At 36.7% G+C, this 21,398-nt stretch overlaps 1 protein-coding gene across 2 annotated transcripts in view; it reads left to right on the forward strand.

Annotated features, from left to right (window-relative positions):
- Positions 1-4,180: 4,180 nt before the first annotated feature.
- The window catches only part of LOC129423775 (uncharacterized), a 31,326-nt gene continuing 14,108 nt past the window's right edge, over positions 4,181-21,398 (forward strand). The window contains exons 1-4 of one of the 2 annotated variants that reach the window (XM_073871631.1): positions 4,181-4,327; positions 14,952-15,008; positions 19,476-19,552; positions 19,727-19,900. In XM_073871631.1, the coding sequence (XP_073727732.1) occupies positions 19,868-19,900 (33 nt within the window). In that variant the 5' untranslated portion in view covers positions 4,181-4,327; positions 14,952-15,008; positions 19,476-19,552; positions 19,727-19,867. The remainder of the gene's footprint in view (positions 4,328-14,951; positions 15,009-19,475; positions 19,553-19,726; positions 19,901-21,398) is intronic. The other variant, XM_073871632.1, reaches the window with a different exon arrangement.

Genomic DNA, 21,398 nt, shown 5'->3' on the forward strand with positions numbered 1-21,398 from the left:
GCCCCTCCCTCAGAGCTCATAATCTGATTGAACACCATTCCTCAGAGCTCATAATCTGATTGAAGCCCCTCCCTCAGAGCTCATATTCTGATTGAAACCCCTCCCTCAGAGCTCACATTCTGATTGAAGCCCCTCCCTCAGAGCCCATATTCTGATTGAAGCCCCAACTCCAGAGCTCATATTCGGATTGAAGCCCCTCCCTCAGAGCTCACATTCTGATTTAAGCCCCTCCCTCAGAGCACATATTATGATTGAAATCTTTCCCTCAGAGCTCATATTCTGATTGAAGCCCCTCCTCCAGAGCTCATATTCTGATTGACGCCTCTCCCTCAGAGCCCATATTCTGATTGAAGCCCCTCCTCCAGAGCGCATATTCGGATTGAAGCCCCTCCCTCAGAGCTCACATTCTGATTGAAGCCCCTCCCTCAGAGCACATATTCTGATTGAAGCCTCTCCCTCAGAGCACATATTCTGATTGAAGCCTCTCCCTCAGAGCTCACATTCTGATTGAAGCCCCTCCCTCAGAGCTCATAATCTGATTGAAGCCCCTCCCTCAGAGCTCATATTCTGATTGAAGCCCCTCCTCCAGAGCTCATATTCTGATTAAAGCCTCTCCCTCAGAGCTCATATTCTGATTAAAGCTCCTCCCCCAGAGCCCATATTCTGATTGAAGCTCCTCCCTCATGAGCGCTACTTCTGATTTAAGCTTCTCCCTCAGAACTCATATTCTAATTGAAGCTCCTCTCCAGAGCCCATATTCTGACTGAAGCACCTCCCCCAAAGCCCATATTCTGATAGAAGGTCCAGATGTAGTTATAGAAAGTGAGACACTCCAGTGCTTTTTACCTACACATCATGTATTCATGATATTGAGATGATGACACAAAAGCAGTTATTACTTTAGTGTGCCATATAAATTCAATTAAGGCATATTTTCCTGTAAATGTTAAATGAAGAGGGACGTGGACACAAATACTTTCAAAGCACAATAAGTTTCACTTACAGTCATTTTTTATTCCTCATTCAGCATGTTGGCTAAAGGCTTGCAGGGATTCCACTCCCCACTGTGGAACGCATATAAGCCTACCTGAATGTGTAATATGTGATCTCATATCTAAGTCACGCAGTCTTAAAGTGTGTTGTAATGTGTTCAGCAATAGTGCCGAGCTCTGGAAAGCTGGGTGTGGCAGAAGATTAGAGACAGGTTAAGGTTGTACATGGTTAGGGTCAAAGGGTTGGTTAACACTTGTTAAATTGATATGAGTGAACTTCTTGTAATGTATGAAAAATGTTTGATTGACAGAATGTGTCAGTAAAGAATGTGACAGTAAAGGTTTTGTTGAGCTATTAACACTTTGTCAACATTACACAGACACGCATGCGTTAAAATCTATACGTTCCAGTTAAGTCAAAGAATCTTGTTAACATTTAAAAGGGACGAATATACAATACAGATCATACAATTGCCTGAAAGGAAATGTACTTGCATAAGATTTGCACAGACAATATTTAAAAACTCAGTTTGTAAAACTAAACATAAATGTGTTGACAGTTGCGCACCTTCAATAGAAATCTATAGGAGACGTTTATAAAAGTTTGTTCCTATTGTATGTTCATTTCTGCACATACCTGAATGTTATCTTACATACAGAAGGAAGAGCTACAGTAACTGATGCATGTCACAACTTAAACCTGCTGAATATGAATTCTTGTGGTTAGCATTACTAACTATTACAAAATACCTTTATGTTTTGTTTCGGGCCCTTATTTCAGTAAGATTTGGTGTTCTGTTCTTATTCACCAGATAACATCACAACCAATACAATTCCCATTATAATCAATCAATCCATTATCATATCTGTGTGCTTTTTTATGGTTTTCTCAACAGGAACGCAGGCCTACATTTAAGTGAAAGAAGCATGTTAACATTTTGAAACCAGATTTAACTACAATACAAAGCAATCACTTTTCTTTGTGTTGAACCAAAAAAGTCCAACAGTTTTCCAGAAAGGAAAATGTGCAAATCCGGAATTATGATTGTGACATCACTCAAATATACATTATATACATTATATAAAATATAATGTATTTATTATAGTATCAAATATAATTTATTATTATATTAATATAGAGTCCAGTCATTAGACGTCATGTTTTCTGTTTAAGATAAAGGAAATATGATCAATCTTAGGGGTGTAGCGATGACACACACCAATATACCGGTCCGGTATCAATTCTGAATCATAAAGGCGATATTGTGCACAGCTCTTTCATGTACTACGGCTCTATGATCAGTAAAAGTCCTTATCAATCTGATATCACTGCGAGTTTGAGTCGTTTAAAACATGCATTTGACAAAACAACACTCATCAAACATAATCATTCAAAATATTCTTTATTTTCATGAAAACACCTGAATAGTTTTGAAAAACAACTATTTGCTTATAGGTATCCTGGAGCTATTGAGTTTCTGCACGAGAGCGCCCTCTGGATTTTTGGATATGGCGGCATTTCACCGTAATTCACTGGCTGTCAACAAGTCATGAGTTGTCACAACTTATAAAATATAGTTGAGAAAAGTCCATTTAATTTTATAAGTTATAACAACTCATCTCTAGTCAAGATAAATAATAGTAAGTTGAAATGACTTGAGTTGATTTGACAACAAAATTTTAAGGCAGCAAAGTATTTTTTACAGTGCATATTTGAAAACTACTAATTCCTCGCTATAAATGCAATTAAAAAGTGTAAAACTTGAAAATATAAATTTATTTACACTAAATTTGTGCTCCATCTGCTTTCTTGGCCACCATTTTATTTTTTTGAACTCGACCAATCACATTCCCCATACGCACAAACGCATAGAATTGTGGGACAGGACGATGGAGGAATCTCAGGAGACATGAAGTAATCCTAACATTAGATTCGGACATGCCTTGATGCCTTCCTGCCTTGCAATGCTGCCTCAAAAAGCAGCAATTTAGAGTTTTCGGCACAGCCATTGAGAAGCATAGAAAGCAAATCGCACAATTTATGGTTCAATTCAATCAAATTTTATTTAAGTTAGGGCTTTTTACAATTGTTCCAAAGCAGCGTTACATGATTAAAACAGGTGAAAACAACCAAGTAGCAAAATACAGTGGCTGATGAAACCATACTTTTGAGTAATAATGTACCATATATGTAACATAACTTAATTCTAAGTTAAGCTAATGTCAGCTGACTCACAAGGGGTTAAAAATCCTTATAGGGGAAAAAGAAGTCCTTGAAAGAAAAAACACATTGAGAGAGAGAGACACCTAGCTGATCCTATATACAATAATATTATCTTATAAAAGATTTATGGGAATTAAATGTTTTAATAATTTATATCAGCTTGGCATCATCATTTGGTCAGACATCACTTTTAGTAAGAAGCATAAAATGGTGGAACGCTTTACCATCAGATATAAAAACATTGAAAGGACTCAAGGTTTTTAATACACATTTAAAGCGATAGCTGAAACTGAAACAACTTTGTGAACACTGACTACACAAGATAACGCAATGTATTTGTATGTTAAATTTGTCTAGATTCTTTTTTATAGTGATTACTACATTTATTTAAGCCCACATCTTATTTTATGTATGGGATGCATTTATTGTAAGTATTTGAATTTTTGCTCCCATACTCTGTAATCTCTGTTTTAACCTTACAAGCCTAACCAGGGACAGGGGTTGCAAATTAGTCTTGGCTATAAACCTGTATGCATGGCATCTACTTTGAATTTTTTTTTTATAAAGCAATGTTTTATGCATTTGTCCCTGTCAAATAAACATTAAATAAATAAATCATGATGATTTGAGGCCAGTAGATCAGTGGTTTGAGGAGCTTCACCCCTAATACATCTGCTTCAGTGTCTGATCTTTTGTACAAATGTCACATATTTAGTTAAATTTTCTCAGTGTAAACATGTCTCATTTATTCTGTCTCTCAGTGTTTTAATGGTCTTGGGAAACTGGTGCCTTTATATAAATGGATAAAAACACTGGAAATTCTTGAAATAGTTTGTGTTCACGTCACACAAAAAAACATTGCCAAATATGGAGAGAAATCACATCCGATTTACCACAGTTAAACAGCTGGATTAACGTTATGTTTCATTAAGGACCGGGCCGCGTGTTTCTGAGAGGCGTGGTTCAGTGAGATTCTAGCGCAGGTGTGTAAGGTGACCCCGCCCATCTTCACGCAGGTAACCCGCCCAGGTGTGAAAGTCACCGCGCGCTTCAGTAGGGTCAGATACACCTGTGCAGCACGCGAGGAGGCTGATTCGGATCGAACTGAACGGTAAATATATTTCACTTTATTTCACTCGCTGGTTTAGTCGATACGCACTGAATTTGATCACTAAAGATAACTGACTGACTGACTGACTTCTGTCGCGTGTGTTTGTGTGAAAACGGTTTCCAGACTGATCTGTGAACAGAGGTCTTTATGATCAAAATGCAGTAAACAGCACTGATTACTTCCGATTAAGACTGATAAAGATATATGTGTTAATAACAAAACTAACTGAAAGGTAAAAGTAAAAGTCTAAAGTCTGGTGACACCTGGTCTGACTGTTTACAAAATACCAGCAGTACCATAGTAATTTTGTGTCAATTTCTTATTAAAATACTCTGTTTTAGACAAGTATAACAGCGTTACTGTGGTGTTAAACTATTAATATGTAAAGTTTGCTGCTACAATGTAAAACACTGACATTTAGTACCATGGTATATGGCAGCTTACCATGGGATCAACATGGTACACCACAGTACCTTTATTTTGACAAGGCCAGTAAACCAGTTATCAGATGCAAGCACATTTTTTGCAAAGATTAAACTTTAAATAACTTGTTTATAACTTTACATGACACGTGAAAGTTTTGACAGTGTGAGTTTGATTCTGACTGTGTCCGGTATGTAAGAGTGATTCTGTGACAGGAGAATGTGACCTGCCCGAGAGGTGAAAGTTATGATTGTTTTAGTGTTTATTGACATGAACCAGCAGAACTGGAAGAGTCTTTCTAAAGCTTCAGTATTGATGTGTTGGGTGTTCACGGGGACAAAAGCAGCAACAAGAGAAACAGGAGCGGCTTCATTGTCTCAGAATAATTACAGAAAGACAGAAAAATGTTTGTTAATGTCTCTGCAGGGTGTTTTTTATTTCTCTCTCTGGACTCACACTTTACTGTTTATATGTCATTCGTATTTTATTTACATTTAAAACAGTCGGTACTTTAAACTGAATGATATCAAAACCTTTAAAGCAAACCATTGTGTTTATTTAAAGTGTGATGTTAGGACTTGAATTTTACCAGCAGAATTCCTGACAGAGTAGATGAGCTGATAAAAACTATGATTGTTACAGATGAACACTATACAGTATTTGTGTGTGTGTGTACAGTTATATATACAGCTGTGTTTACATACAGAACCTGTTAAACGTTTAGACACACTAGACAACGTTTATGTTTCCCATGATCTTTTCATCTAAAGGCTTTTACTGAAGTTTAGTGAATAAATATTCATATCAGTTTTAGTCACTATTAATACCTCACTTTATGTTATTTAATGGATTTGATTTTATTGTAAAGATGTGGAAATGAATCACAGTGGGTTCATCCAAACCTTTGACTGGTGCTGTATGTTTATTTATAAATATGAATTATAACCTTTTAGATTTAAACTAGTTTATCCAGTGGGAAACATTTGATTTCGTTTTGACTCGGTGGTAATGCCGAGATGGAAATTTGCCAGATCAACTAGTTATAGATACTTTACCGTGATTGGTCAGGTGTCTTGTCGAGAGGAAATGATGCGTGTCGTTAGGAATGTTTTCTTTTTTTTCATTCGTTTGTCCTCGGGGAGACAAACTCCCAGGTATGTGTACCACCCTGACGCTCATTCAGTGACGTGCCAATCATTTTTAATGTTACGTGATCCGCTTATTAAAACTTTCCATTATGTTGCCATGGCGACCAACGGTTGAGTCATATTTATGTAGCTGTGCTTTGATGAAAGTGTTACAATGTAACATTGTCTTTACTGCAGGGCGGCAGTACGTCGTGTATTCTTTCACTATTAAAAGCTCAAATTCAATAGAATTCACTTGAGTGATTGACAATATACATGCTATATTTACCATACATACATAAAATTTTTATAAGAAAAATCCTGATCATCATGTCATCTGAGTTGTTTGTCTTTCTTTGTTCAGTCGAGAAGATTTTTTTCTCCAATATTCCAGGATTTTTCTCCATATAGTGGACTTTAGGTGACCTTAACTGTTTACAGTTTTAATGCGGCTTCTCTAAACGATCCCAACTGAGGCGTAATCTAGCAAAACCATCGTCATTTTCACCAAAAAAATATTTTTATACCACAACTTCTCGCCTTAAACTAGCCATGTGACGGCCAGCGTGACCTTACGTATTACGTGGTCACGTCAAAAAGTGACGTGTTACATATGTGAAACGCACACTTGCTGACTTTTAAAAAAAATAAACTGACACAAAGACATTAATAAGTATCAATCCACAACAACAACGTCTGCACGATCCTCTTTCTCTACACTTGTGGAGCGGTAGTTTCGCATATGTGATGCATGACCTTTTAGCGTGATTACGTAATGCAAAGGTCACGCTGGCACATCACACAGCTAATGCAAGACGAGAAATTGTGGTTTAAAAGTTTTTTGTTTTTAAATGATGATCGTTTCACTAGATAAGACCCTTATAGGGACCAATATGAGTTAAAGGTGATGTGTGTAAATTTAAGCGGCATCTAGTGGTGAGATTGCAAATTGCAATCAACTGCTCAACCCTCAATTTCAAAACGCATACGTTAGCCGCCACAGGACAAACATGTCATCGTTTGAGGAAACGTAGGGACGAAACAAGCTCTCTAGTTCATTTAGCGCTACTGTAGAATCATGACGGCGACTTCCATAAGACCCGTGGTGTATCTAAATAAAACGCCTCATTGTAAGGTAATAAAAACAATACAGTTGATTATGTAAGGTCTTTATACACCACTGATAATATAGGTATGTAGATTATATTGCACTTCTGTCAAGAGATCCTACTAACAGACATTACAGATGAGAGTCGATGAAAAATGTATTTTGTAAGTATCTAAATAAATGCATGAATCAGGGTTATATGGTGGTCGGCAGTGCACAGGTAAGATCTGAGGAAGCAGACATCACAACATGAGTTGAGTTTGAATGTCGCTGCATGAGAACTTTCAGCTGAAGTATGTTCAGAATGAAGGTGTCGCCTTTCTGTTTTTCATATACATACAAACATACGCCCAGGACTGAATGTCTCAGGAGTTTGTCATTCTAGTGAGTTTTATCATCATACAACAGAATCTATTTAGGCAGTCTGACACAGCGTTTCTTCATCACATCTTGACATTTCATTAATGCCTGCAGTACAGTTGAGTTATTTTTCAATCTCATGCAGAAATGCATTTATATAAATTGTATTGTATATGAATGTTGGTGATTTAGTAACATCAATTAAAAAAATAAGCTGTGTTAGTTTAACTTATAGTTGCGTAAAATCTGGACAAACACAAGCGTTTGAGTTGTACTGCGTGTGATTTATTGTGTGTTTATATCAGTGTGCTTTATGTATGTTTTTTTGTGTGTTCACCTGAGGGAACGGCGGTTCCTTTCCATGTTGAGGGATAGGGTGGTGTCCTGATTCATGTTGCTTAACATGATGTTTTGCTGAATGTGCAATAATAGGTTGGTTTTCCTGCATTGTTAAACTACAGGTATTACCGTGTTTTACCGTGCTATCAGAAATGGCACCATACAACCACAGCGCTGAATGCTAACTATGCTTCATCTGGCTTCTTGAAGATTCATGGCATGAGATGCAGTAAGTGAATGTTATTGTATTTGAACATTACTGGGCTGAAGAGCAGGGTGTGGATGATCATCATCACCTCCAGTATTGTCAGGATTTCTTGTAAGTTGTCTTTGGCTTTTTTACATGTATTAGTTTAAGATGAGCCGCACCTTAAAGTGTCATGAACTTCTCGGATGAAAGTTTGAGTTGGATAGTTCACCATATACGCGTGTGTGTTTCAGTCATCTGTCAGTCCTTCATTGTTCTGCACTCTCGGTTTTCATTACGGTCTGATTTGCATGAGAAGTCGGTTGTCTGGTATTTTTCCGGCTCCCTGAAGAATCTGAGCTCGGCGCTCCAACCCAAAGCTGGGCGAGCGCCCAATATTTGATCAGCAATTATTTTTTTCTTGATTGGGCTTCTGCCGCTGCCGTAATGAAGCTGCACATCGGGGTTTAATTGAGATGAAGTTTGTTTTAGAGCTCACAAAGTTAACTTTTTCAGTCAAGAGACTTCCGCTGGTCTGAGATCAGGTGCTGGTGATGTGAGATTCTCATCTGTAACATTCAGCTACTGATGCATGATTGTCTATTTCATTACAGACTGAGATGATATGCTTTGATTTTTGTTCCTCTGTCTAGACATTTAAATTCATTCTTGGGTTTTGTTGGTTGTTTCTTTCTTTGTGTGTGTTTTGCATGAATTAAGACTTTCAGTCAGCTGTAATAATCCATTGTTTTATTGAAGTCAAACATATTCCCGGAAGAATTTATCATGCCAGCTCTTAAATCTGTGTGTCAACAAGTCATCCGTCATCTTTAAAAACCTGGATTTAGATGATGTGATTGCTTATAAAAGAATAATTATTAACTGTCTGAACAAACACTTTATTGAATGGTGAGGGTTATATTAGCATAATCTGTTTAAAGTTGAGGTGATCTGCTATTAATCAATCAATGGGATGTCTTTGTAACACTCAGATTATTGGTTAGTGATGATGGCTGAAGTTGTAAACTTTAATCTGTTCAAGTGTCTCTCTAATCATTGGCCAATTGTTCAGCTCTGAGTAATTATCTCTGAATTGTCTATCTGATGTTTATTTAACTTCTGCATCTCAAGAGATTAACAGATTATCTTGTTTATTTGAAAGCAATACTTTGATTAAATCATATAAACTATGGATATGCTTTAAACTGTGTCTCTGTACACTACTGAAAACACATTTAATGCTTTAGATGCGTCAGCGTTGGAACAAGTTAATTATTTCTAGTCATTAGTAGAGATAAATAGAGTTGTCCTTTAACTCTCTTTCTCTTGATTAGTTTATCTGTAATAACAGTCTTGGTTCTCAAACTTTTTTGGTGTGCGGCCCCCTTTGTGTGCGGTGCATCCCTTCATGCCCCCCAAATAAAATGTACGACACACAACATTTCAAAACTTTAAATTTGAATTAAATAAAGCATATTCAATTCTAATATAATACTTTCGGTTAGTAGCCTTATATACGTCACATGATTGTTATTTGAATATGACACAGTACTAAAACCTCCCAGAAACACCTCAATACATGTCTTGTCTACTCTAGGGGTGCACCGATAAATGCCGATATACACTAATAATAACTATTCTGAATCGCACAGCGGATATTATTCACAGCTATTTCATGTACTACGGCTTTTGATCGGCAAGTTCTTATCAATCTGAAATCACTGTTAGTTTGAGTCGTTTACAGTATAACATCCATTTGAAAAAGGAACACTTGTCAAACATAATCATTATACATAGTCTTTATTATCATGAAAATACCTGGAAAGGTTTGAAGAACAGCAATATAAATAAATATCCTTAAGCCATTTTCTGGAGCTGAATGGTTCGATAAATCACATGTGATTGTCATGCGTATATCATCAGTAAAGCCGATTCCTTGATTAATAGTAAATCGCCATTACCTGCTTTCAGATGGAGCAGCATTTACTACACTAAGCTGTACTGCCCTACAAAAGACCTTAACTGAGAAAAATGACTTTAAAGTTTAGACTTTCAGTTGTCAGTTAATTTCTTCTTTATTTTTATTTTCTTGAAAAAAAAACATAAAATTGACTCAAGATACTAATGCAAATAATAAAGAAGGTCTTTAATGTCTCAAAAATATCAATAAGTAATTTTTGACCAAAAACGAAGCTACTGCCTTTTGCCTTTGTAGGGCAGTGTAGTACACTGTCAAGATGGGCCATAACGCATACATATCGCAGGCGATACTGCCCCGAAATTGCCCCCATTGTCAGTGAAGGTGATGGTGATTTACTACTAATCAATGAACCAGCTTTACTTGCAAGATGCGCATGACTATCACATGCGATTTATCGCGCAGCCCTAGTTGCATATCATTGGCTATGTTTACATGCACAAAATTTTGTAAGTCCGACCAAATTTAATATGATTGAAGGTTACGGTGATACAGTTTGCATGCACCCTAAAGATTAAAATGTTTGTTTACATGTACATTATATATAATCCGAACCGAAAGTCTGCGCAAGCGCACAGCCAGGGTTTCGCATATCAAAACCATCCAAATGGACGTTCAAAACTAGTCCAAAAGCATCCTGATGACTATTAACAGCCCAAATACCAATAACTAATCAACGAAATAATTTAATCTTTAACCCACAGAAAAAAAACAACTGGTGGAAACAATTTAAACAGTAGCTCAAATCTAAAGTCGAAAAAAGCAGAGACTTGACAACGCTGCGCTGCGGACAGCATTTCTAGTCGAGTTCACGCTTTATCTCTGGAAGTCAAAATCGAGTTGGATAAAGTTATTCTTAAGGAGTTTTCAGATATAGGTAATGAAAACACACTTTTCAAACGGCACTAAGCTATTTTATTGCTTTAAGTAGCCTAATGTTTTAAAAGTATACATAAACGCTGTGTGTACAGCACGTGACCCCATTAACGTTACCTTAATAATGCGTGATGCTATTGCCTTGCTATGGCGTGTTTCTGTGAGGAGAATCATGTGATAAGAGGTAAATATAATACAAGAACTTGGAGCACAAATGTTCTGCGCATTTGCACATGGTATTTTTGCATCCGATTGAGAAAATACTGTGATTCACGTGTTTACATGCATACTTTTCTTCTGCAGATCGGATCACAGATCGGACCCCCTTCAATACGATCCAAATTTGCATCCGATTGTCCTCAATCATATTCATTAAAGTGTTTACATGAAGACTTTTCGATACGATTGATGATTACAAACGTATTATTTGGTTGCATGTAAACTTGATTAATGTGAATGCCGACATTTAGAAAATAATGCTAAAGTTTTGCGCGAATCTGCAATGGAAACGGAGCTAGTGACGCATCTACACTGTTGATTTGTAAGTTTCACCACTTTAAAATTGTGTTTATTTCCAGCGGGGTCGTTTTAAATCACTTATCTGTGTTGTTCAGTTGTATTAGTAATGATTAACTGGACTTTCCTTCATGGAAAAACTGAAGATCCCAGATGTTTGATACTTTGAACTTTGACTCTTTTCTTTCCAAATCACATTTGTAAGATTGTCACATTTCACCGAGCAACAGCGTCTGCAGTCTCCTAGCAACAACATTCAGGGTGTGTTTGGAATTTGAGTGACTTTAATATGGAATTCCAATGGAAAGAGTCACGTCGTCATAGCAACAGGAATGTATGCCATAGAGGAGGCAGTGACTGGATATCGACAAGCAGGAAAAAAAACTTGATGGATTTCAATGTTGGACGGTGCCTCTGGTTTCAAGAATGATCTGAGAGATGTTTGAATATATTGCATATATATTTATCGGGATTAATGGCGTGTTTTGCTTTTCACTTGTTATACTTAGAAATGCTAAGTAGGCAGCTTCTATATTATATCCCAAAAAAATTCTGTCTGTAGACAGGAACGTGATGCACTTTATAAGATTTTAATTTCATATTATACCAACATGAAATCAGATTGCCATTCACTCTCTTAATATGCATTTCTGGTCTTAATCTGCAAGATTCATTAAAGAGAGAATACATTTGATATCTAAATACAGCTTGAGTATTCAGTAATGTTTCCTAAAAGCACTAGTTCTGGTCAAATAACATTTGCTGTGACCTCACTGGTTCTCAGAAATAAAACGAGTTAGCAGTTTAACCCTGCAGGCAGGTAACTTCTGAAGGTCAAAAAAAGAAATAACTAAAAACGTCTCGCCACCACCAATCCACAGTGTCCACAGCAACACTTGACTGACGCGTGACAGATGAGTCTGCTGCTATTGTTATTTATATTACTCATTGTGTGATTCTGAGAACCATAAACACAACGCTGAATATTAATGATGATCTGAATGAGTTCATGAGTGTTGGCTTTGTAATGATAAACCAGGTTTCATTTTCTCATGATGGCAGAAGATTAAAGTATTGCAGCACCTTAATGAGGAGTTATGTGGGAATGAGGAGGTGTTTTTGACAGGAGAAGGGAAAGTTGGGTTGAGTCCGTGTGTTTCATAATCGTGAGCTCTTCAACTCTTTAAACTTGACTGATCAACATTTTAAACAACTCCACCCATGCTGCAACACACACACACACACACACACACACACACACACACACACACACACACCCTGCTGCTGTGAGTTAACAGCTCCACCCGTACACACCCTGATCCCAGCATGCATTATTATTTTCACCTGAACGACGCTGTCACACAAGACTTTGTACATTGCTTCAGGTTATACTGTGTGAGAGTCACACATACATTGCAAAAAACAATGTCTTGTTTTGAAAGTGAGATTAAGTATTAAAAATGATTAAAATCAAGCAAGTTGAAACAAGTAAAAATATCTTAAGCGTAACCTCACTTGATTTTAATATTTTTATGTTAGGAAATTTTGCTTCTCAAGTAAATGTATCTGAATTATACCTTAAAAATACTGAGACATATTTATTTTTTGCAGTCTATGTGTTACAGTATAGAAGTGAGAGGATTGATGATTGTCAGTCAGTCTGTCTGTTTTCTCTTCTGTTGTTTTAATGTTGAACTCTGGAGTTACTGACAGTTTTATTGGCAAACAGGGATTTCAGCAGGAATGTGACCTTGATCCTGGTTTCGCTTGGGTAAAAGTCTCTCAGTAATGTAAAACTGTCTGGTTTGACCATGTTAGGAGATTCTGCTTTTGTACTGCTGGTGTGTTTTATGAATGCATATTAATTTTAATGTAAAGCAAATGTTAGTCTGTCTCTCTCCAGTGTGGTGGAACTCACACATGCATGCATGCATGCATGCACGCACACGCATACACGCCTGCATGCATCCACGCTCATACACATGCATGCACATACACACACATACTGGGGGGGTCACACACAGCAACAAACTCAAACACTGTTGTCAACTAAAACAACAAGCTCAGCAGTTTGCAGACATCCGTCCTTGTTTGTAAGGTAAAGTCAATGATCTCACCTGTGGATGTTTCTGTAAATGTTTCATTTCGTTTTGTAAATAAGAAATGTTTTCCTGATGTTTGTCCAGGGAAATGTGACGTTAGGGGGCTCGCTGTTGTAGACGTGAGTTTTACATGTGGGATATCATCACAGGTTGTTGTGTGTTTGTGTTTCCCACAACAGGCTTCGGGCTCTGAATGATCTCGTGTATCTTCTTGATGACCTCTGTGTGTTTTTTCTTTAACAGTCTTAATGATTACAGAGCTTTTGGCTAAATGTGCCGTCGAAATATTCTCATAGACTGACAGATGATGTCATCAGTGTTCGTCATCAATCCCGGTGCATTGTGGGAGATGACAGTTCAGTATGTGAAAACGGTGCACATTGTTGCATAACTCATATTGTTTCATTTTTCCAACAGATGTTGTCTGTTACACTGTTGTCCTCCTTATGAAATAGAAAGTTTTATTTCGACATTTGTTTTGCATTTTAACCACAGTTGTTGTGTATAAATCGTGTTTTATTTTTGGTTAGTCTTTGAAGAAAGATGCTGTAAATTCTAGTTGATGTTAATGAATCATGTTACGAGAAGTAATGCAGTCTGCTATTAAAAAATGCACATATCGTGTGCGGTACAGCAGAAATGATACTATAGTTTTGTGCTCAGGGTTGCCAAGTCTGTAGTTTTCCCTCGGAATTGGGCTACTTTAATACTGTTGCCGTGGGCTGGTTTTTATATCTGTGGGTTAAAGCGACCCCAAAAATAAGAGATTTAGCCCTGGGAATATGAATTTTAGCAGATAAGCTTTACCAAAAACGCCAATTTTACCCTTGAAATGCGATTGGGCTAGTTCTGCTTGGGTTTTGCTGTGAAAACCTGGCAACCCTAATTATGCTCTTCCAAACTTTACCAGAGTCCTGTCTGTCCATCTGTCTGTCTGACATCCATCTGTCTGTAGTACCTGACTGTCTCCGAGCCTCCAGACATCAGCAGAAATGTTTTGGCTGAACATGTCTGGCTTGTTGCAGCAGATTCTCATGATGAATTATGAATCACAAAATCATTGCTATGTTCTGCGGTGAGTTGGGAGTGAATCATGGCGGCCGTCTCTCTCTCGTGTGCTATTCTGAAACAATCCTCTGTGTTTTTATTGACTCTATTTTTCAGACTCAGAATTGATGAGTAGTTTAGTGCATATTTAAATGCTGTTGCATGCACGCACATTATTAATTCATGAGGTAAATTTCATACATCAGGGATTCCTGCAGCCATTTAGCCCTCGACTGAATGTGTCCACGTATGATGCTTCGTGTGTGTTTGTGCAATAAATCCATGTTCTGGTTAAAGCAAGTGAGATGTGTTGTGATCAGACAGATTGAAACATCACACCGTCCCATCTGTGACTGGAAATCTCTGAAGTCCAACTCCATCTCAGTCCATTAGTCACAGTGATTCTGTCCATAAGTGTTTGAAATCTCTGGACACGTGTGTTTGTTCATCGTGAAGATTCAGTCAACACATTAACACATCAGTTGTCCGTCTGTACTTTGTCTAATATAGAGACTGAATCTCATGATGAATCTTTTCTATTGTTTTTGTGTTTGTTAACAGTGTGTTGCTGACAAGAAGAGATTGATCAGAGTAACATCAGTCTGAAAGAACACAACAGTGAGTACACAAACACACGCAATATAAACATTTCATAATGTCTAGCAGGCTTCTAGCTAAATCAAATAAAGATATATTGAAATATGCAAATCGGGGTTTAAAAAAATAAATAAGCATTCTGTAATGACATCATCTTTGTTAATGATTTACTGAAAGCTGAGGAAACCTTTTGTTAAACTTGTGTTCACATACAGTATGAATATGGGTGATTCTCACGAAAACTTGGTTTTAAAAATGTCAAGCATGAAAATGTAAAAATTGCTTAAATTTACTATTTTTCCCACCAGACATTGAAAAACAAAGTCTGGAGTAAGTGGGAACATTAATTTAAAAACTTTTACTTATCATTTAACACGTTTTGTAACATAATCTCATTACCGCAACAGTCAGAAAACATCAACACTGACATATTTTCAAAATGACATGACAAACCTGAAAGAACATAATTTGGAGATTCTGCACATGCATTTAAAATCAAAGTATTATGCTTCTATTAATAAAATTAACATTTAATAAGCATCTGTTGCGGTAATGATAATCAAAATGTCGTGTAAGCATTCTGACAAGACAATATTTCAAATTAACTCTAAATAAATGATCTTACCTGGTAGCCATCTTGAAGTAACTGGTCCATGTGCTTGGTCACTCAAAATCAAACTTTATTAAAATTCTGTATGTGTGCTTAAACTGTTCTCAAAAAGTGTTGCGGAGGATGAGAACATCAGGCATGGACACATCATTTTCCTAATTTTTCTTCATTATTATTATACATGAATATTCAGTAAATATTTTTTTTATCTAAAGTAGTCTAGCAAAACATCCATTTTTTTTTTCTTAATATTTTTGTGTTAATTTGATTAAATTACAACATAACGCATGTTCAAACACAGCCGGACACATTGCGGTAATGAGAATTTCAGCAGAAAATGAGATAAAATTTACAATTATAAATTCTTATGTTGAAATCACACATTGTGCAAGGTAGAACACAGTATTGTGTTAATTCTGATGCTTTTTAATGTTACTATATTACACATTTTAAAGCTAAAGTCATTAGTGCCGTGGGGTTTCAATGGTTTTGTGAGAATCACCCATATGATGATACACACATGCATTAGATGATTATGCACGGGCATCGAGATTGACTGCATAAAGAGTGTAGTAAAAAAAAGGTGCACGGATAAAAAATATTTGTGTCAATACTGATATTCAGATGACAGCTGCAGATACTGATAGAAATCCATAGTTTTGCTTTTTACTCCTTGTTTCAAATGATTATGTTGTAAATTCCCAGAAGTGCACAACGTTAAAACTGCATTTCTGTTGTCATTACGACCCAATACAAAATAATCGCACAGTTTCAGCTCATTTTGATTGGCAGAATATAATCTGCATGGATCATCAGCTGTTTTTAAATAATCTATAATGAGAAAAATTGCTTTTATCTGCCGATACCGATTTAAGGTTTATAAATTGGTGCATCCCTAAAAAGCTGGAGTAAAAGATTTTTTTCAGTTTAATTTGTTGATTGTAGAGACACAAAAATGACACAGCATGATCCCAGCATATTTTACAGCAGTGCAGCAATTCATTGTGTGTGTGTGATGTATACTGATCTCTGTGTAAACACAAATTATGTGTTTCATGTTGTGGTGAGGTCTAAAATATCACAGATAACCAGCTCGACCTGCCCCACTGGCATTATTTACCATCATCACCATCCTCTCTCTGTCTCTCATTCCTCTATGATCTCTTCTTGCAGCAGCTGTTATTGCTGAATAAACTCTATAACATGAGTCTCATTTGCATCTTAACCCTGTTAATAGTTGTTAGTTCTTTTTGTTCTCCTGATGATATCTGTAGTATCATCTGTGCACCTGTCAGTTACTTCAGATTTCATTCTGGCATCCTCTATTCACCCTTTTTCTGTGTGTGTGTGTGTGTGTGTGTGTGTGTGTGTGTGTGTGTGTGTGTGTGTGTGTGTGTGTGTGTGTGTGTGTGTGTGTGTGTGTGTTGCATGGTCCTCAAGTCCCAGCACATCTTCATATAACAGGGGTGTGTCTGGCGCCTTCTTCCAGTAAATCTGCTGTTGTTTTAGCGTTTCTCGTCGGCCAGGTTTTTTCTTTCTTTTGCGATGTCACCTCAGGTTTGTCGTTATTGTCCACAGACGATGATTTGTTGTGTAACACTGAATTTCCAAAAAAACCTCTGTTCTGTATTTCAGAACTGACTTAAGACCAAACTCGCATAATTCCATAAACAGACATGTAAAATAATTGCTTAATTTCCTTCGAAGGATGAACTCAAAACCCATTTAATCCCATAAACACTACACGTGTACTACACACCCTTTAAACATCTCTTTGTTGAATTATGTGACTGTTGTTACAACACTGAACCCAAACAAGTGCTTTTAATATTTCTACTGAAGCCAGCTTTATTTGAGCTTCTTTTGTCTGGTTCCTGTTGTATTTATCTTTGTCTTTGGAAAGAAGCGATGGGCAGGTCTCACCTCATAAATTAACATGGATGTGAATTGAGAAGATCATCCGCTCACACCTGTTTCAATGAGACTCGCTCTCGTCTCATTATCTGTGCTCATCTGTCGCTCAGAGACAGAAACTGGACGTGATATCTTGACGGTTTGGCTACTAGTTGTGGGTGTTTAAAGACACTAACTTGGATTGAATTCCAGTTATTTGGCAACGGCCTAGCAACCTCATAGCACCATGATGATAATAAAAAACCAAAACACACCAACTGCATTGCAACACCATAGAAATTACCTGGAAAACTCTGCTAATGCATAATATTATGCCAAAAACAATTGAACATCTTAGAAACTCCCTCGGGATATTTCTCTTACTTTCTGTTTTAGTGTCTCTGTCTCAACCTCTTTAGTGCTTTTCACACTGCGCTTAAGCCTGGGTTATCTTCGTTTAAAACCCTGCTTTTAACCCCGGGTTGGGGATCGTTTCACACTTGTGAATTGGAAGCAGGGTTATCCCTGAAATTAACCCAGGTTTATGTAGAAGTGAGGTTATACCTGAAATTAACCATGGGTTATCTTTGTTCTAAACCCTGCTTTTAACCTCGGGTTAAGGATTATTTCACACTTGTAATTTAGAAGCAGGGTTATCCCTGAAATTAACCCTGGGTTATTTAGAAGTGAGGTTATCCCTGAAATTAACCCTGGGTTATTTAGAAGTGAGGTTATCCCTGAAATTAATCCTGTTATCTTTGTGTGAAATTAATCCTGTTATAATCAGTGTGAACATCAGATTATGAATACCCAAGGTTATCTCTTAACCCCTGGTTAAATATGAACAATGTGAAACCTGAAACAGATAACCCAGGATTCCTTTAACCTCTGGGTTTAAAATAACCTGGGGTTAACTCTTTCCAGTGTGAAAAGCCCTTTGGCTGTTTTAAGTCTCCAGGGATGTAATTTTTATTTAAATTGGGGTGTTTTCAGTAGACAGATGGTGATATGAGGTATGTGCTGTTCAGTTTCTGCTTGGCTGTCCATCGAGTCAGGACATTATAACTGCTTCCTTTCACAACGTAATGCATTTGGCAGCGCAATGCAGGGTTAACCCCACAAAATCAGGGCTAGCAGGGTTTCATAACCCAGAATTAATTTCAGGGATAACCCCGCTTTTAATTTATTAACCTAGGGTTAAACGCAGAGTTTGGAACGAAGATAACCCAGGGTTGGGCACAGTGTGAAAAGCCTTTCTGTCTCACCATCTCTCTTTCTCTCTGTTGCGTGTCTGTTGGGTGTCACTGGACGTCTCTTTAATTTCAGATGAGAATGGACTCCTCGTGTTATGTCCTCTGGACATTGTGTCCCTTTCATGTGAAATAATCTCGCTCACATGGAGTATTAGCTTTTTCTGACAGATGTATATTTTATATTTTGATAATAATCTGACTGAAATGTAATCAGATTAAAGTGGAATGATCTGATGTGTCATATTACAGATTATACAAGGCAAATCTCATAAGTCTGTTGTTGTAGTTTTTATACACTAACTGGTTAAACTTGTGCTTGTCCCAGCGCACAGAGACTTCACAAGCTTGTACATTTGTGTTTAAAGTGCGTAGCAGCGTGTAAGCCGTCTCAGAGATTAGAATTCTAGAAATGAATGCTGACTGCCTGGTCAATACAGGCACAATCTGATCACCGTTATGATGTTTATCACCCACCCGTTCACCATCACTGCACATTATCATAGTGAGAAACGATTGACATGTCAGGACGAGATCTATTGGGTTCATTTTATTGGGTTAAATCTGCTGATGTGTGCATGCACAGCGTCCTCTAGTGGAACGATCACACATTTCTGCAGGAGATGAGGTTTTATTTGGACAGATGTGATGTGCAGTGACCCTTAGCTTTCAGACTTTAGAAGAAACTTCTGCATGTCAGATTTCTAAAACTTCATTTCAAACTTTTCTTCACAGACTAAGATTCATTAAACTGAGCGGTCAGATATCTGCTGTACAACTTCAGCAACGAGAGGTGGAACGTGATTGACACCGTAAGTGTTTTATAAATGTTTATATGGGCTTTATTGTCATGAAAATAATGTCACAGCGCCAGACTTATTATTATAGATAGACTTAATTGCATAAAAAAAAGTATTTCTTACAGTTGTGTTTTGTGTTCTTGGCAGGTTTAGAGAAATTTTCATTTTCATGTCTCTGTGTTTTAGTGGCTGTTAAAGAGCAGGTGTGACGTGCAGAAGTGCATTGTGGGTAAAATCTCTCGTGTGGACAGACACTTGTATCGTTAGAAGACACACAGACGGGAAACACACAAACTCATCCCACCGACTGACGGACTGAGAAACGGGATGCCAGGAATGACCGAGCAGGAAAACAGCATGGTAATCCCAAGACAAGTTTTGATTTTTACTGCTGTATTTCTTTAAACTTATCACAGTACTGCTACGATACCAAATTGAAAATCCTCGCTAAGACACGAGAGAAATTAAACAAATGTTTAATAAAAAAAAGGTAAATATATTTGGACATGGTACTATGGTAATACCATAGTATTCAGTTTTGATCTAAGAAATGCTATTTACAAGGTATTTTACTGTACAATAGGACCACCACAATACCTTTTTATACTGTAGGTGATCATATAAAGTATCTTTGTACACTTTAATAATATTTTTGTTAGGGCTGGGAAAAGATTAATCGTGATTAATCGCATACACAATAAAAGTTTTGCATAATAGATATTTTGCATAATATATATGTGTGTACTGTGTGTAATTATTGTGTATATTTAACCACACACACATACATACAGACATTTATGTCAGATTTTTTATTTATATATAATTTTTTAAAAATGTATACATAACATAGAATATATAAAAATATAAATATATATATACACACATGTAAATGTTTCTTAAATACATACATGAATTTGTGTGTATTTATATGTACATAATAATTACACACAGCACACATATATTATGCGAAAAATTACTTTTATTTTGTATGCGATTAATCGCGATTAATGTTTTCCTAGCCCTCATTTTTATCAACATATTTTATATAGTTTCCAGTCATATTTAAAAATATATCCTCAAACAACATGCCCCTGATCTAACTGGTAATACAAATAGAATTTTTATTGAATGTTTTATTATTGTATTGTAACTATTTGAGACACTAAATGTATCTTAATTTAAGGATTAAAATCATAAAAAACTAAGATTTAAAGTAGTTCACCCAAAAAATGTGCCTGTCATGGTTTTTAGCTGAACATATTTAAAGTTACATTAAATATTATCCTGACCCTCCTAGCTGTCTAATGTCATTGAAAAGTGGCCTCATGTTTGACTCCAGTGGGTTAATATACATCTTAAATACATTTTTGAAAAGAAAACGATTTTGAGCTTATTTAGTGATTGATAAGACAGGTTTAAATGTAAATAACACTGTAGGTTGTATATGATCTAAAATGGTGGCACGTAAGACGATCATTGGTTCTCACATGTCTGTTAACTAGCCATCATATGCATCATGATAAAACATGTACCAACATCGAGCATGCGTGCTGCCATTTTAGATCATACACATTTTTGTGTGAACTCTTCCTTTAAGAGAATCTAATGTTGAGGATTGATGTCTGTTCATTTTTCAAGACTGAAGGTCATATTTTACCCAAATACTCTCTATTAAACACAGAGTCGCTGCGGCTGCAGGTGTGTGTGTGTGTCTTTTGATATGTATTTCTTTAAACTGGTCCAGATGTTGGTGATGTTATAGAGAAATCTGCTTCTTATGGAACATCTGGACGCTCACCTGGCAGTCTTCTCACGCTCTTCACTTCTGTCATACCTCGTCTTTTTCTCGTTTACCATG

This window comes from Misgurnus anguillicaudatus, chromosome 9 (genome assembly GCF_027580225.2).
Source record: "Misgurnus anguillicaudatus chromosome 9, ASM2758022v2, whole genome shotgun sequence".
NCBI classification, from domain to species: domain Eukaryota; kingdom Metazoa; phylum Chordata; class Actinopteri; order Cypriniformes; family Cobitidae; genus Misgurnus; species Misgurnus anguillicaudatus.